Below are 15,913 nucleotides of genomic sequence, written 5' to 3' on the forward strand. Positions count from 1 at the left end.
GATTATCAAAATAAAGGAACCAAACAAAAACTGTTGACCCCAGCTATCCTTCCAGATACTATATCTCTCTCTTCTTCCTCTCTCAGTGGACTCTCTGAGTTATCTGATGACTTCTCTGTCCAACCTCACTTCTTCACTCTCTCTCTTCTCCCCCCTCAGCAATCTGGCTTCTGCTGTCCTAGCTCCCTTGGGTCAGCTCTCACTCAGGTCACCAGGGGCCTCTGGGTTGTTACTAAATCCAGTGGACGTCTTTATCATACTTGACCTGCTTTTGAGATGGCAGAGGAGACTGTGCCTCTTCTCTTCCCCTGGCTTCTGGAACACACCTCTCTCCTCCTTCTTTCTCTCTGGCTATGGCCAGGACCTTATCCAACTTCCTTTCCTTCTTATCTCTCAAATGTTGCCTTTCTCCAATGCTTTGGCCTGGGCACTCTGCTCTTCCCGCATTTCAAACCAGGGCTGGCTAGACAATTTGTGAAAACTATGCAGAATGAAGATGGGGTACCCCTTGTTCAAAATGATTAAGAATTCAAGATAGCAGCAGCAGAGCCTTAAACCAAACATGAGGCCCTTTTGAGCCAGGAGCCCCGTGTGACTGCACAGGTTGTATACCTATAAGGCCAGGCCTGCTTCAGTATTTCCAGGCCACCACCTCCAGCTTCTCTCTCAGGCTCACTTTCCTTCCCAGGTTGTCCATTTTGGTGTGACGCCACCATGCCCCAGGACTAGACCTTTGAAGGTCATTGTGGTAGGCAGGATGGTCCTCCCAAGATGTCCATACCTGTTTTAGTTACCTAGGGCTGCTATAACAGAAATACAAGTGGGTGGCTATAAAGAAGAGAAATTTATTTTCTCACAGTTCAGGAGGCTATAAGTCCAAATTCAGGGCACCGGCTCCTCAAGAAGGCTCTTTGCCAGCTCTGGGAGAAAATCCTTGTCTCTAGCTTTTGTAGCCCCAGCATTGATCTCCACGTGGCATCTATCTTTCCCCCATTTGTGCTTGCTTGTCTTTATCTCTATGCTGCCCTTTATACTGCTCAGAAGTGATTAGGTTTTGGACCCACCCTACACTGATATGACCTCATTAACATAACCAAGAAAACCCAATCCTGACTCACAGGGACCCTATACAACAAAGTAGAACTGCCCCATAGGGTTTCCAAGGAGCAGCTGGTGGATTCGAGCGACCAGACTGTTAACCACTATGCCACCAGAGTTTCCACCCACAGGTATAGGGGTGAGGATTCCAATACATATTTTGGGGGGACACAATTCAATCCATAACAAATCCCTAATCCCTGGAAACTGTAAATATGTTACATTACGTGACAAAGGGACTTTGCAGATGTAATTAAGGTTATGGGTTTAAGATAGGAGTTATCCAGATGAGCCTAATCTAATCACCAAAAAACAAAAAACCGGTTGTCATCGAGTCATTTCCAACTCATGGGGACCCAAGTGTGTCAAAGTAGAACTGCCACCATAGGATTTTCAATGGCTGCGATCTTCCAGTATTATATCACCAGGCCGTTCTTCTGAGGCACTTCTGGGTGGATTTGAACTACCAACCTTTTGGTTAGTAGACAAGTGCTTAATTGCTTGCACCACCCAGGTACTCACATGAGCCCTTAAAAGCACAGAACCTTCTGGTTCTGGAGTCAGGGAGATGAGGCAGAAGGAGAAGTCAGAGAGATTCGAAGTGTGAGAGCAACTTGGCCCGGTTGTTGCTGGACGGGTCACATGGAATGCCAGATATAGCCTCTACAAGCCCCTAGCTAACTGCCAGTGAGGAAACGGGGGCCTCAGTCCTACAGCCACAAGGAACTGAACTGAGCCAACAACCCAGATGAGCTTAGAAGTGGATTCTTCTCCAGAGCTTCCAGTAAGGAACGCAGTCTTGTTGACACCTTGATTTCAGCCTTGTGAGACCCTAAGAAGACCTCACTGAGCTCATTCAGCTTTCTGACCTACAGAAACTGAGATAATAGTTGTGTATTGTTTTAAACTGATAGGTAGGTAGGTAAATAATCCATTGCTGTTGAGTCGATTCCGACTTATAGTCACCCTATAGGACAGAGTAGAACTGTCCCCATAGGGTTTCCAAGGCCGTAAATGTTTACAGAAGCAGACTGCTGCACCTTTCTCCCCTGAAGCAGCTGGTACGTTCAAACTGCTGATCTTTTGGTTAGCAGCCTACTGCTTAACCACTGGGTCACCAGAGCTCCTTGATAGATAGATTAGATAGATAGCTAGATAGACAGACAGATAGATGATAGATAGATAGATGATAGATAGATAGATGATAGATAGATAGATGATAGATAGATAGATAGATAGATAGATAGATAGATAGATAGATAGATAGATAGATAGATAGATAGATAGATAGATAGATAGATAGATAGATAGATAGATAATCTGCCTTCAGTTTGACTCCAACTCATGGAGACCTTATGTACAACAGCATGAAACGTTGCCAGGTCCTGTGTCATCCTCACAATCACTGGCATGTTGTTAGTTGCTGTACAGTCTGTTCCAACTCATGGTGACCCCATGCGTGCAGAGCTGAACTGCTCAAAAGGGTTTTCCAGGCTGTGATCTTTTGGAAGCAGATCACCAGATCTATCTTCCAAGGTGCCTCTGGATGGGTTGGAACCACCAAACTTTCAGCTAGTAGCCAAGCGCTTAACTCTTTGTGCCATCCAGGGACTCTTTTGAAAACATTATGATAAGCGAAAGAAGCTAGTCACAGAAAGACCAGGTATTATGTGATTCCATTTAAATGAAACGTACAGAATAGACAAATCCACAGACAGAAAGCAGATTAGTGGTTGTCAGGGGCTGGGGGCGAAGGGGAGAACGGGGAGTGACTGCTTCATGGGTACGGGGTTTCCTTTGGGGGTGATGAAAACATTCTAGAACTAGACAGGGGTGATGGTTGCACAAGATTGTGGATGTCCTAAATGCCACTGAATTATTCACTTCAAAATAGTTAATTTTATGTTATGTGTATTTCACCTCAATAAAAAATATTTGATAACCATCTATAATTAAAAAAAAGCCCTGGTGGCGCAATGATTAAACGCGCAGCTACTAACCAACAGATTGGGCGTTCAGCTGCTCTGCAAGAAAAAGATGTGGCAGTTGGCATCTGTGAAGATTACAGCCTTGGAAACCCTATGGAGCAGTTCTGTTCTGTCCTATAGGGTCGCTGTGAGTAGGAATTGACTTGATGGCAACCGGTACTAAGTTTTTGGTGATCCCCTTCCTCTTAAATTTTGCTCTGGGTGTTAGTCCCAGCCCTGCCAACGTTCACACGGATCCCAGAGGGAACTTTCTAGGCCCTAGGTCTGACCTGTCCTGCCTCTGTTCAGCACCCTGCCTTGATTCCCCAAGGACAAAGTCTAAGCTCCGTATGACATTCAAGCCTCTAGTGACCTGCATTTATCTGATCTCTGCAAGCAAACCAAACTCTGCCCCATGCCCCAGTGCCCTCTGCTCTACCTGGCCTTGGTGATTCCCATACAATTCCCACTCACTCTTCAAGATCCAGTGCAAGTAGCACTTCCTGGTTGTCTCTTAAATTGACTGTCAGGTTTCTATGTCCACAGCCCCAGCTCAAGGTGGAGCCACTGCACCAGCCTCCTCCCTGGGCCTCTGCCTCCCTCTCCCACACTTCGGGCCATCCATGGCTGGAATTAGCCCAAGAGGGGCCTTCCTATCACCCACATCTGACTCTTTTTGCTCTGCTAAAGACAGGCATCCAGGGTGATGTAATGTCCTTTGTATAGAGGGGTGGCTTCAAGCAGGGACATTAATACAGGGGACTCCCCCAAAACAGGGCAGGGCTGTACCTCTCAGGTCCCTTCCATCCTCTCCCTGGACTCTGCCTCTCTATCTCTCTTTTTCATTTTTTCTCTCTCCCAATCTCCTCCTACCCACCACAACCACCAACAGCAGCAATCTGGAAGAAATTACTCTTCCAAACAGCCAGACTTCCCCAGTTTCAGGAAATTCCAGGCTGGGCAGGGGGAGGGGCCGGGATGGGGGGTGCGTCCTGTCCCTCCCCCACACCCGCGGTGTGTCCTCCCTGCACACCCCGCCCCAGGCTTCTCCCGCCCCCACAATCAGCCCTTAGGGGCCCCTGCTTGTCCACCAGTGCTCTCTTGTCCTTTAAATCCTAGAGGCAAACTTTTGGGGGATCAGGAAGGCTGGGAGGGGCCTGAGCCTTAACCCTCCCTGCCCCGGGCTGAGCCAGACTGGGAGGTGATTCCGCACCGGCTTGGGCTCCCACCATGGCCCCCGAGAGGGGCTGACACTTCAGCTCCTGGTGCAGGTAGAGAAGGGCCGGGACTCCTGGGCCTGAGGAACGAGGATCTGGGGACCTGGACTCCTGGGAGAAGAGGGGGCCTGGAGGCCTGGACTCTTGGGTCTTGGGAGAGAAGGCGGCTGGTTACAGGACTCCTGGGTCTGAGGGATGAAGGGGCTGGAGGCTGGGACTCTTGGTCTGAGAGAGGAGGGGGCTAGGGGTCCGGATCCCTGGGCTTGAGAGAGGAGGGGCTGAAGACCTGGACTCCTGGGTCTGAAGGGAGGGGGTGGTGGTGGAGACTGAGACTCCTGGGTCTGAAGGAGTTTAGAGGCTGGACGCCCAGATCTGAGGGAGAAGGGGGCTGGAAGCCAGGGCTCCTGGAAGCTAAGAGAGGGGAGGGATGAGAACCTGGATCCTTGGGGCCTGGGCACTCTGGCATTGTGGGCCCGGGTGCCTGGGTCCTGGATCTCGCTCCTGGTTCTGCATGGCACTTCCTTTGCCAGGTAGATCCCGCCCGGAGGAAGAAGGAAGAAGGCGCGAGCCCGGGACCAGGGGGCGGTGGCCGACTTGGAGGCTGGGAGAGGGGTTCCCAGCTTGAGCCGGAGCCTGCGAGAGCCCTTGCCCCGCTCAGCGAGGGCTACAAGGTGAGGGGCAGTGGTGGGCTAGGGACCCGGTCCAGTCCGGAGAAAAGAGGGACAGCCAGCCAAAGACAGAGCTGTCGCTGAAGTCCCAACCGCAGCCACGTGGCCTCAGGAAGCACGCGTACTGCAGTCCGAAGGGGGTCTGGGGTCTCCCAATCCGGTGTCACCGGGCCCTGCCTCAGCCCGACCCGGCTCCCCCTGTCTCTCACGGGGCTGAGAACCAGTCCGACCGGATCTGGAGCGGGTTGTTATTTCCGTGCTGGTGGGGCTGGGACTGAGGAAGGACAGGGGCAAGCCAGAGCCAGCTGTGGCTCCCCCACCACTCCTGCAGCTGGATCCGCAGAGCTGCCTGGGCAGGAAAGACCGGAGATGGGTGGGTGGAGGCAGAGGACCACTGTGCTGAGCGCATGAAGTCAGGGTTCCCGGGGTCCAGCCCCTGCACTTTCTGCCTGTTTCACATTTGTGACAAACAACAGCCCCTCTGTACTCAGCCTCCACCGTGTGACGGGCTTTTTCCAAGCATGACCTCACTGTATCAAACACACCAACTCTGCTAGAGGAGTCTAGAGGAGACTGTTGTTGTTAGTCGCCCTCTATTTGATTCCAACTCATGGCGATCCCATGCGTGCAGAGTAGAACTGCTCCACAGGGCTTTCAAGGCTGTCACCTTTCAGAAACAGACCTCCAGGCCTTTTTTCCCAGGTGCCTCTGAATGGACTCCAACCGCCAACCTTTTAGCTAGTAGTCAGCACCACCCAGAGACTCCTACAGGGAGACTTGAGCTTTCCATCTAAGGGGAAACCAAGGCTTTGAGAAGGGTAGTGACTTGCCCAAGGTCTTTGAGCTATGGAAGAGAAGTGGCATTCAAAATCTATTTCTAAGTTGTTGTTCTCCTCTGGAATGGAAAAGAAAAACAAAGACAGTCAAGAGTGTAAGGAAATCCCTGGCCTTTGTATTCAAATCAAAACATCTTTCCCTCCATGGGTTGCACGCCTACCCTATCTATTGCTGTGCTCATTGTTGCTAGTTGCCGTCAAGTCGATTCAGATTCATGGCAACCTTGTGTATAATAGAACAAAACATTGTGGGTCCTATGCCATCTTCATGATCCCTGCTATGTTTGAGTCCATTGTTGTGAAATTGTGTAGCGCCTTCCAACCTAGGGGGTCATCTTCCAGCACTATATGACAGTAGTCTGTTGTGTTCCGTAGGGTTTTCATTGGCTAATTTTGGGGAGCAGATCACCAGGTCTTTCTTCCTAGTCTGCCTTAGTCTGGAAGCTCCACTGAAACCTGTCCACCATGGGTGACCCTGCTGGTATTTGAAATACTGTTGGCATAGCTGCCAAGTATCACAATACCACCAACCCACCTCAGTACAACAAACTGACTGACAGGGGTAGATCCTATCATAGGGATGCTGTTAGCAAGACAACATTATCTTTAGATTCTGCAGTTCATCTGCCTGGCTTCAAAATCTTGCCTCCCACATTGGCTACTGTCTGACTTAGGACCAGTTGCTTAATCTCTGTGTCTCAGTCTCCACACCTGTAAAACCAAACCAAAACCAACCCTTTGCTGTTGAGTTGATTCCAACTGGAAAGGCTGGTGGATTTGAGCTGTTGACCTCTTGATTAGCAGCCAAGTTCTTAACCACTGTGACACCAGGGCTCCATCTGTAAAACAGACAGTGTAATAGTAGTCTCCCTGTCATTGGGTTTTTATGAGGACTGAATGAGTTAGTTCACCCATGCCAAGCAGCTAGGCCAGTGCCTGGCCCAGATTAAGTACTTGAGAAATAGAATGTTAGCATCATGAGTATACTTCATAACCACCAGTAAACCAGTTGCTGTCAAGTCAATCCCAACTCATGGCAACCCCACGTATGACTGTGCTCCACAGGGTTTTCAATAGTTGTGATCTTTTGGAAGTAGACTGCCAAGTCTTTCTTCGAGGCACTTGAACCTCCAACCTTCTGATTAGCAACCAACTGTGTTCACCATTTGCACCACCCAGACTCCTATACTTTCCAGCAACTCTTGGTGTTAGGTGCCATCGAATTGATTCCGACGCATAGTGACCCCGTGTGATAAAGGAGAACTGACAAAGAGAGTTTTCTAGGCTGTAATCTTTATGGGAGCTGATTGCCAGGTCTTTCTCCCATGGAGCTGCTGGAGGGGGTGGTATTCCAACCATCAACCTTTCAGTTAGCAGCTGAGAGTTTAAGTGTTGTGCCACCAGGGCTTCTTACAACATCTTCTAGCAAACAGGAATTCTGATTCCCTTTTCGAAGGAGAAAACTGAAGCATAGATTGAGGAAGTCATTTCAGGGTCACACCAAAAGAAAATGATGACATTCAAGACCGTATGTATGTGATGTCCAAAACCAAGATCTTAACTTGTTGCTGGAAAGTTTTGGAGGCACCTACCTGCCTAGGAGGGCAATGGAAGGACCAAGTGAGGGGCATTTCCAGGGCCAAACTAGGGGCTGGGCAGGGAGAAGAGACATTAGCTGAGAGCTGTCATAGGGAGAGGAGTTCCTGGTAGTGCAAATGGTTAACCCCTTGGCTGCTAACTGAAAGGTTGGAGATTCGAGTCTGTGCAGTGGTGCCTCAGAAGGAAGGCCTGTCAATCCACTTACGAAAAATCAGTCATTGAGAACCCTATGGAACGGGAGAAAAAGGTGGAACAGAACCTCAAATACCTAAAAAATAATAATAATAGATAAAATAGACCTACCGGACTGGTTGAGACTAGAGGACTCCTGGAGATGATTGCCCTGAGGTACTTTTCAAACCTTGAACTGAAACTAACCTCTGAGGTCACCTTGTAGCAGGGCTTCAAACCAGTTCATTCCAGTTTGACCCCTAGCCAAGAATTTGCCTTTCCACTCCAGATGTACTGAATCAGAATCTACAGCTTAACAAGATTCCCAAGTGATTCTTAGTGCAATAATTTTTGAGCACTTCTACCACTGCCTTGTAGCTAAATAAATTGGCTCAAAAAAATAATATCACTTGTGAGTACTGTGCTCCTTAAAAAAAAATCACCTCTATAAGACCAAACAGTCAACAAGTACTTTAAAACAAAGATGAGAATATAAGGGTGCAGAGAAACTAGATTCATGGAAACAGAACAACCAGAATGGAAATAACGAGAATGTTCAAGCATTGTGAAGAATGTAACCAATGTCACTGAACAACCTGTGTAGAAATTGTTAAATGGGAACCTAAATTGCAGTGTAAACTTTCATTGAAAATGCAGTATTATCTTTTAAAGAAAGAAAGGAAAACTCTATGGAGAACATTTCTACTCTGACATACATAGGGTCACCATGAGTCAGAATAGATTTGATGGCATCTGGTTTACTGGTTGTGGGGCAGTCAGTTCAAGAGGCAGCTGTCAATGGAAGGCACTTGGGCTCAAGAGTCAGACAGAGCTGACCTTGACTCCTGGCTCTGGCTGTGTGACCTTGGGCAAATCACATACCCTCTCTGAGTATCTGTTTCCTTCTCCACAACGTGGAGAAAGTGAACCAAGCTGGGACTTCTCTGAGCACGTATTGAACATTTACTGTATGCTGCCTACTATGCTAAGGCTTTCATACGTAATCTCACCAATTCTTGCAAAAAAGACTATGAAGTAGGAAATGAGGTCAGAAAGGTTAAGTAACTTGCCCAAAGCCCCACAGCAATTGGCAGAGGCAGATTCAACACTGGGCAGGCAGCTCTGGGAGTTCTGCACTTTTTAGCACTAACTCGTGGCAGAGGAAGTAGTGGGCACTGCTAGCAATGAGAGATGATTTTTGTTTAAAGTTGCAGATGGAGAGTCATGCGTGAGTTGAGGTCAACATTTTTTAAAAACTAAAATAGATGAGAATTGAAAGTATCAAAGTGCCTAGCGTGATGCCAGAGTATGCCTTTGTTTCATAACTTTTTGTTTGTGTGTGTGTGTGTGTGTGTGTGTGTGAAGACTCCCTGGGTGGCACAAATGGTTTACACTCAACTACTAACCCTGGTGGCGTAGTGGTTAAATGCTACGGCTGCTAAGCAAAAGGTTAGCAGTTCGAATCCACCAGGTGCTCCTTGGAAACCCTGTGGGGCAGTTCCACTCTGCCCTGTTAGGGTCACTATGAGTCAGAATTGACTGGACGGCAATGGGTTTGTTTGTTTGTTTGTTTTTTAGTAACAAAGGTTGGCGGTTCAAATCCACCCAATAGCTCCACAAAGAGGGGCCTGGCGATCTGCTTCTGTAAGATTACGGCCATTGAAAACCCTGTGGAGCAGTTTTGCTCTGTAACACATGGGGTCGCTGTCTCAGTTATCCAGTGCTGCTATAACAGAAATACCAGAAGTGGATGGCTTTTTAACAAATAGATATTAATTTTTTCACAGTTTCGGAGGCTAGAAGTCTGAATTCAGGGCAATGGCTCACAGGGAAACCTTTCTCCTTCTGCCGGCTTTGGGGAAAGGCCCTTGTCTTTTCAGCTTCTGTTTCCTGGTTCCTTGGAGATCTCTATGTGGCTTGGCATCTATGTTCCTCCGTTTCTGCTTGCTCAATCTGCACCTTTTATATGTTATAAGAGATTGACTTAAAGCACACCTTATACTAATCCTGGAAACCCTGGTGGCGTAGCCAGACGCTTCTTGGAAACTCTATGGGGCAGTTATACTCTGTCCCATAGGGTCGCTATGAGTCGGAATCAACTCGAGGGCACTGGGTTTGGTTTTTGGTTTTTTTATACTAATCCTGCCTCATTAACATAACAGAGACAACCTATTCCCAAAAGAGATTTTAACCACAGGCATAGAAAGAGGTTAAGATTTACAACACATTATTTTGGGGGAACACATTTCAATCCATTCAGTTGCCATGAGTAGGAATTGGCACGATGGCAGCAGAGTTTTTGTTTTTTTTTTTAATGTGGGAGTGGGGATTGTGTGCTGAGTTACAATAAAAAAATATTCATTTGGGGGCATTCAGAGAAGTTCGAGGAACACTACAGAGATGGAGGAGAGAGAAGGGAGTCATCTGGGAGCTCAGGGCCTCTTCTTAACAACATCACACAAATTCCCCTCCTTGCCCCCAGCTTCATTATTCATCTGCAAAATGAAAAACTAGTTGCTGTCCAGTTGATTACAACTCATGGCGACCCCATGTATGCAGAGTGGAACTGTTTTCATGGCTGTGACCTTTCGGAAGCAGACCGCCAGGCCTTTCTTCTGAGGTGCCTCTGGGTTAATAATCGAGCACTTAACTGTTTGAGCCACCCAGGGACTCCTATCTGTAAAATGTTGTTAGGTACTATGGAGTTGATTCTGACACATGGCAACTCCATGTGTTATAGAGTACAACTGCTCCAGAGGGTTTTCTGGGTGGTAATCTTTACAGAGGAGCCCTGGTGGTGCAACAGTTAAGCACTCAGTTGCTAACCAAAAGACTGGTGGTCTGAACCCACAAGCAGTTTTGCAGGTGAAAAGACTTGGCAATCCACTCCTATAAAGATTATAGCTAAGAAAACCCTGTGGGGCAGTTCTACTCTGTCACAAGGGGTCTCTGTGAGTCGGAAACAACTCGATGACACACAACTACCTCTATGGGAGCAGACCACCAGGACTTCCTCTCCAAGTGCCTCTGGTTGGGTTTGAACCACCAACATTTAGGTTAGCAAACCCATTGCTGTCGAGTTGAATTCTGACTCGTAGCGACCTTATATAGGGACACTATAGGACAGAATAGAAGTGCCCCTTAAGGTTTCCAAGACTGTAAATCTTTACGGAAGCAGGTTGCCACATCTTTCTCCTGCAGAGCGGCTGGTGAGTTCAAACCACTGATCTTTAGGTTAGCAGCTGAGTGCTTAACCACTGTGCCACCAGGGCTCTTAGGTTAGTAGGGAGGGTAACTGTTTGCAACACCCAAGGAGACCCTGCAAGGCAGGTAGTGTTGTTTTATCCATTTTACAGAAAGGAAGAGAGATTAAGTAACTTATCTATGGTCATACAGCTGTCAAAAGGTGGAGCTGTCAAAAAGTTTTTGTTACCATAACGGAGACTGTTAAAACAAAAGCATCATGGTCATCAAATTCCCTCCCAGAAGTTCCATAAAAAGTGGCCAAGTTTCAGGGTCTGGGAAGAGGGTGGAGGGTATTTCTATTCATTCTTCGAATCCTGTACAGCCACTGGTATAAAGACAAATACAGTCCAGGCTGCATTATATTCATTTTTTCTTCTGATCTTAAAAGAAATAAAACATTTTCATAGGTCTCTCCAAGTATCATGGGCCCTGGGCTGTGCTTACTCACAATGGACAGGTCAGCCCTGCCTTCAGAGGAGGGAGGGGCCTAAGAATATCCATCTTTGAGAGGCTGGAGTTTTCTATCAGTCAAGTTTGGGAATCAGTCCCCAGGGGCTTGTGAAGCACATTTCTCATTACCTGGCCTATACCAGTAGCCAGCTAGTGAATTCTGACTCATGGTGTCCCAAAGTGTGCCAATGTAGAACTGTGCTCCATAGGGTTTTCAATGGCTGACTTTTTGGAAGTAGATCTCCAGGCCTTTCTTCTGAGGTGCCCCTGGGTGGGCTGGAACCTCCAACCTTTGGGTTAGCAACTGAGTGCAAAAACAGTTTTTGCCACCCAGGGACTCCTGCCTGACCTAAACCAAAACAAACAAAAAATAGAAATCAAACCCCTTGGTCTCAGAGTTGGTTTCGACACATAGTGACCCTGTAAGACAGAGGAGAACTGCCCCATAAGGTTTCCAAGGCTATAATCTTTTTTTTTTTTTTTCAAGGCTCTAATCTTTACAGAAGCAACTAACTACCACATCTTTTTCTGAGTTTCAACAAACGACTTTTATGTTAGCAGTTGATGTCTTTAACCACTTCACCACCAGGGGCCCTGGCCTAGCCTATAAAGCAAAAAAACCCAAACCCGTTGCAGTCAATTGATTCCAACTCATAAGCCAAATCAAACCCATTGCCATCGAGTGGATTCCGACTCATAGCGACCCTATAGGACAGAATAGAACTGCCCCATAGTTTCCAAGGAGCGCCTGGTGGATTTGAACTGCTGACCTTTTGGTTAGCAGCTGTAGTTCTTAACCACTATGCCACCAGGGTTTCCAATTCTGACCTTTGAGCCTTCCATCTAGGGTCACTATGAATCGGTGACCCTAGATGGAAGGCTCAAAAGTTCTTAACGAGAATCAGCCTAGCGTGGTGACCACGACCATTTTGAAGTCAGGCAGTCCTAGATTTGGGTCAGGGATTTGAGTAAGCAGTTCTGACCTTGAGCCCCTTGCAGCCTCAGTTTATCCATCTGTAAAATGGGATTAATCATATCATCATCGCCCTTTGAAATAGCACGGGCTGGGGACACTGAATTGGGAGTTGTGGGATGCAGGCAGCCCTGAACCGCTCGTGTTCCCCCAGATGCCGGTGCTGAAGCAGCTGGGCTCCGCGCAGCCGAAGAAGCGGCCAGAGCGCGGCGCCCTGTCCATCTCCGCGCCGCTCGGCGACTTCCGGCATACGCTGCATGTGGGGCGCGGCGGTGACGCCTTCGGGGACACCTCGTTCCTGAGCCGCCACGGCGGCGGACCGCCCCCCGAGCCCCGGGCGCCGCCTGTGGTGGCCCCGCGCTGCACGCCGCCGCCCACGGTCCCACAGCCCCCGGCGCCCGCGCTCCGCGCACCCGCCGACCCGCTGCTGTCCTTCCACCTGGATCTGGGCCCCTCCATGCTGGACGCGGTGCTGGGTGTCATGGACGCGGGGCGCCCGGGGGCGGCGGCCGCCAAGCCCGACCTGGACCCCGGCTCGGGCGCCCAGCACCCCCGGGCCCACTGCCGCCCCAGCGCGGACCTCGAGCTGGACGACGTTATCGGCCTGTAGCCCCCGCGCCCTGCTTTCTTCCGCGCTGCACCCCACATCTTTATACATAAACGGCAATGGTCTCGGTCCCAGGCTCTGTCTGCTCACTTTGCACTGAGGAAGGGGGGAGGCCCGGAGGGAGGAGCGATGGAGCCCCGGAGGAGGGATAATGGGTTCCTGGAGAAGGGGAGATAGGAGACGAGGTAGGGGTAATGGGGCCCAAGGAAGGGGTGATGGAAGATGGGATAGGGGTAACGGGTTCCCAGAGGAGGGGTGATGGGAGACGAGGAAGGGGTGATTGAAGATGGGGGGGTGATGGGGTCCTAACGCCTTTAAGAACTTTGGCAGAGACAGAGCCAGGTCTACCACCCGGAGTTCTGGTCGCCACGGGGGCTGGACCAGCCAGGTTCAGGTTGGAGACCTCCCTGGTGGGCTGAGGTGAGGTTCCTTTAAGAGAGGCCGGGGCAGTGTCATGACGTGGCCGCTCCAACAACCTCATTCATTCATCAAATATTTACGGAGCTCCGCTGCCCGCCAGACCGGCATTCCGGCCGGGAGACCCGCGGGGTACGTGGCGGGCCTCTGCCGGCCCTGCGTATCTCAGGTGGACGCTGACCAGGTGGACCAGGTGGAGCCGCCCTTTATTCCGGGAGCGGCTGCAACAGGAAAAGGCAGGAACACTTTTAGAGAGCTTCAAGGGCCAAGGTCCTGGGGGCAGGGCACCTTGCCCGTAAACTGTGTCGCGGAATGCCATGGTAGCAGCCCAAGTCTGAGTTTCACTCTGAGGCCGCAAGGTCGGGTTCGCCCGGGCGCCAGCGGAGAACGCTACCAGGTTCTCCCAGGTCCCGGAGAGGCGGAGCCACACATGTAAATAAAGCTGCCTGGGGGCGGGGCCAGGCTCCCTAGAACTTGCAGGGACCGCAACGGGCTCTAGAAGGCGGAGCTTGGCTTCCTAAACGCTGGGAGCCGTTCTCAGAGGGGCGGGGCCACACAAATTTTCGGCCAGGGGGCGGGGCCAGGTTCCCAAGAGCCTAAGTGGACCACGACTGTCTCTTCGGGGCGGGACTTGGTTTCCAGGCAACGGCTGATCGCGCAGCCGGAGTAGTCCTGGAGGGGCGAGGCCGCACATTGAATCCCATGGACCCTGACTAGGCCTGATCAGGTTCCCCGACGACAACTGCGGTCTCAGGAGGGGTGGGGCAGAGTCTTCGCGCGCGCTGGGTGGTGTTTCACCGGGGGCGCGGCTCCCGGGGCGGGGCTGGCAGAGCCGCTCTTGACGCCACAGCAGGTCCCCCAGGCGCTGGTCAGACCCGACAGGATCGCTGCTCCGGGCGCTATGGCGGCGGCCGGGGAGCCGGAGCCGTCCGCAGGGGGCCCCGCGGCCGCGCCGGCCTGCCGCTTCTTCCTGGAGGGCCGCTGCCGCTTCGGCGCGCGCTGCCGCCAGCAGCACCCGGGGGCGCCGGCGCCCGCGCGGCCCAGCGGCGCGGTCCCGGCTGAGGCCGGGACCAAGAAGCCGCCGCTGCGCACGGCCGCCGCGGTCATCCAGCGCATCCGCTGGGACCCGCGCCTAGACCCGGCCGACTTCTCGGTGGGTTACGCCGACCGCTTCCTGGGCGTGCGCGAAGAGCCCTTCGCTGCCTTCTGTTGGGACGCGCCATTAGCGGCGCTCGGGCCCGGCGTCCTGGCGATCCCACAGCACCGCGTGCGCTACTTCCGCTTCCGCGGCCGCATCGTCTGGGACCGCGCCTCGCGCACCGACCATGTCTTCGGCTCCGGCCAGGCCGGCCGCGGGCCCACTATCCTAGAGGCGCTCGATGGGGACGCGCTCGACGGGAACGAGGCCGGGGCCCTGGACGCTGAGAAGCAGGAGTCGGGGCCCAGAGGGCGTGGAGAGCAGGCCTTGGCAGAGCTCGGGGCAGCCGACGCCCAGGGCATCGGAGGCCCCGATGCCATGAGCCTGGTGCTGGCAGAGTCGGGCCTGGAGGAGGCATCTGCCACGAACCGAGAGCGAGGGAAGGCCAAGAAGACAGAGTTGGGCCGGGCCAGCAGCAAGGAATCACCGTGGAGAGCGACTGAGGCCGAGGACCAAGTCGCCCCAGAGTCAGACTCAGGGAAAGACACGACACGGCGCCTCACCTCCGGAGTGAAAGAAAGGGAACTAACAGAAGCAGCCAGGACCATGGCGCTCACGGGCGGCGACATACACGCCTTGGCAGCCCCAGAGTCGTCCCCAGAAGCGGATGTCCTCCATCTGAGGAAAGGAAGCCCAGCCGAGGAAACAGAGGTGGAGTGGGGTCCTGGGGCCCAGTATACTGAGGACAGGAGGGTCGTGGCCAGGGCTGTGGCCTCTCGCCAACCCCGCCCCACACATTTTGTGGCCCTCGCAGTGACAGAACCTGGGCTGCTGGCTGAGGTGACCCGGGCCCAGGCCCACCTGGCAGAAGTGGCTCCATCCTGTGCTGCTTTCATGGTGCCCTCACAGGCCCTGCACCTGACACTGGCCCTGCTGCGCCTGGCAGGCCCTGGAGAGGAGGCAGCAGCAGCCCGAGCTCTGAGTCAGGCCCTCTCCCACCCAGGGCTTCGAGCACCCCCAGAGGTGAGGTTCAGGGACCTAGTGCTCCTCGGACATCATGCACTTTGTGCCCCACCTTCCCCCTCACTGGAGAGTATGGCCCAGGTGCTGAGCCAGAGGCTAGAGGCTGAAGGGCTGCGAGTGCTACAGCCCCCAGAAGGGCTGTGTCCCCACCTCACCCTAGCCAAGGTGTCCCATGGCTCCACAGTCCACCTCCCAGAACCAGGGTTCAGCCTTAGGCAGGAGCTGGGGAGCCAGCCAGTGGAGAGACTCTGGCTGTGCCGCATGGGGAGGGCAGGGAATACCTACCAAACCCTGGCAGAGGTCCCCTTGAGGTGACATTCCCAGACCAACTGCGAGGGTGAGACAAATTGGATCTCAGTCCCCAAACCAACCAGGGACCAATACCTAAACAACCCAAGGATGGATATGATCCAAGCAGGAATAAAAACGGCTCTCTCTCTCTCTCCTTTTTAATTTTGGTTTCTCAAGAAGTTTCCAAATGGTGCTCAGTGCTCCAAAGAAAG

The 15,913-nt window shown here is 51.8% G+C and overlaps 3 protein-coding genes across 4 annotated transcripts in view; 2 read left to right on the forward strand and 1 right to left on the reverse strand.

Annotated features, from left to right (window-relative positions):
* LOC126086194 (uncharacterized) overlaps positions 1 to 5,359 on the reverse strand; it is a 54,475-nt gene extending 49,116 nt beyond the window's left edge. Inside the window, exons 1-4 of the mRNA XM_049902373.1 lie at positions 5,271 to 5,359; positions 5,076 to 5,224; positions 4,741 to 4,946; positions 4,295 to 4,432 (exon numbers count right to left, since the gene is read on the reverse strand). Coding sequence (XP_049758330.1) covers positions 4,295 to 4,432; positions 4,741 to 4,946; positions 5,076 to 5,224; positions 5,271 to 5,359 — 582 coding nt within the window. The remainder of the gene's footprint in view (positions 1 to 4,294; positions 4,433 to 4,740; positions 4,947 to 5,075; positions 5,225 to 5,270) is intronic.
* CDC42EP5 (CDC42 effector protein 5) lies at positions 4,114 to 12,922 on the forward strand. 2 transcript variants are annotated; one of them, XM_049900515.1, is made up of 3 exons: positions 4,114 to 4,336; positions 4,813 to 4,953; positions 12,380 to 12,922. In XM_049900515.1, exon 3 carries the CDS (start codon positions 12,380 to 12,382, stop codon positions 12,833 to 12,835), a length of 456 nt encoding a protein of 151 aa, XP_049756472.1. In that variant the 5' UTR covers positions 4,114 to 4,336; positions 4,813 to 4,953; the 3' UTR covers positions 12,836 to 12,922. The 2 variants fall into 2 exon arrangements, with proteins under 2 accessions (XP_049756472.1, XP_049756473.1); XM_049900516.1 differs by having other exon boundaries at positions 4,817 to 4,953.
* A 978-nt stretch (positions 12,923 to 13,900) lies between these two features.
* Positions 13,901 to 15,756, forward strand: LENG9 (leukocyte receptor cluster member 9). The gene has a single exon (XM_049900511.1). The coding sequence runs from the start codon at positions 14,151 to 14,153 to the stop codon at positions 15,723 to 15,725; it is 1,575 nt and encodes a 524-aa protein (XP_049756468.1). The 5' UTR covers positions 13,901 to 14,150; the 3' UTR covers positions 15,726 to 15,756.
* Positions 15,757 to 15,913: the final 157 nt, after the last annotated feature.

The sequence above is a fragment of the Elephas maximus genome, chromosome 11 (assembly GCF_024166365.1).
Source record: "Elephas maximus indicus isolate mEleMax1 chromosome 11, mEleMax1 primary haplotype, whole genome shotgun sequence".
NCBI classification, from domain to species: domain Eukaryota; kingdom Metazoa; phylum Chordata; class Mammalia; order Proboscidea; family Elephantidae; genus Elephas; species Elephas maximus.

Excerpts from the sequence above, each read along its gene's own strand:
- CDC42EP5 (XM_049900515.1), top strand. The coding sequence starts at position 12,380 with ATGCCGGTGCTGAAGCAGCTGGGCTCCGCGCAGCCGAAGAAGCGGCCA.
- LENG9 (XM_049900511.1), top strand. The coding sequence starts at position 14,151 with ATGGCGGCGGCCGGGGAGCCGGAGCCGTCCGCAGGGGGCCCCGCGGCC.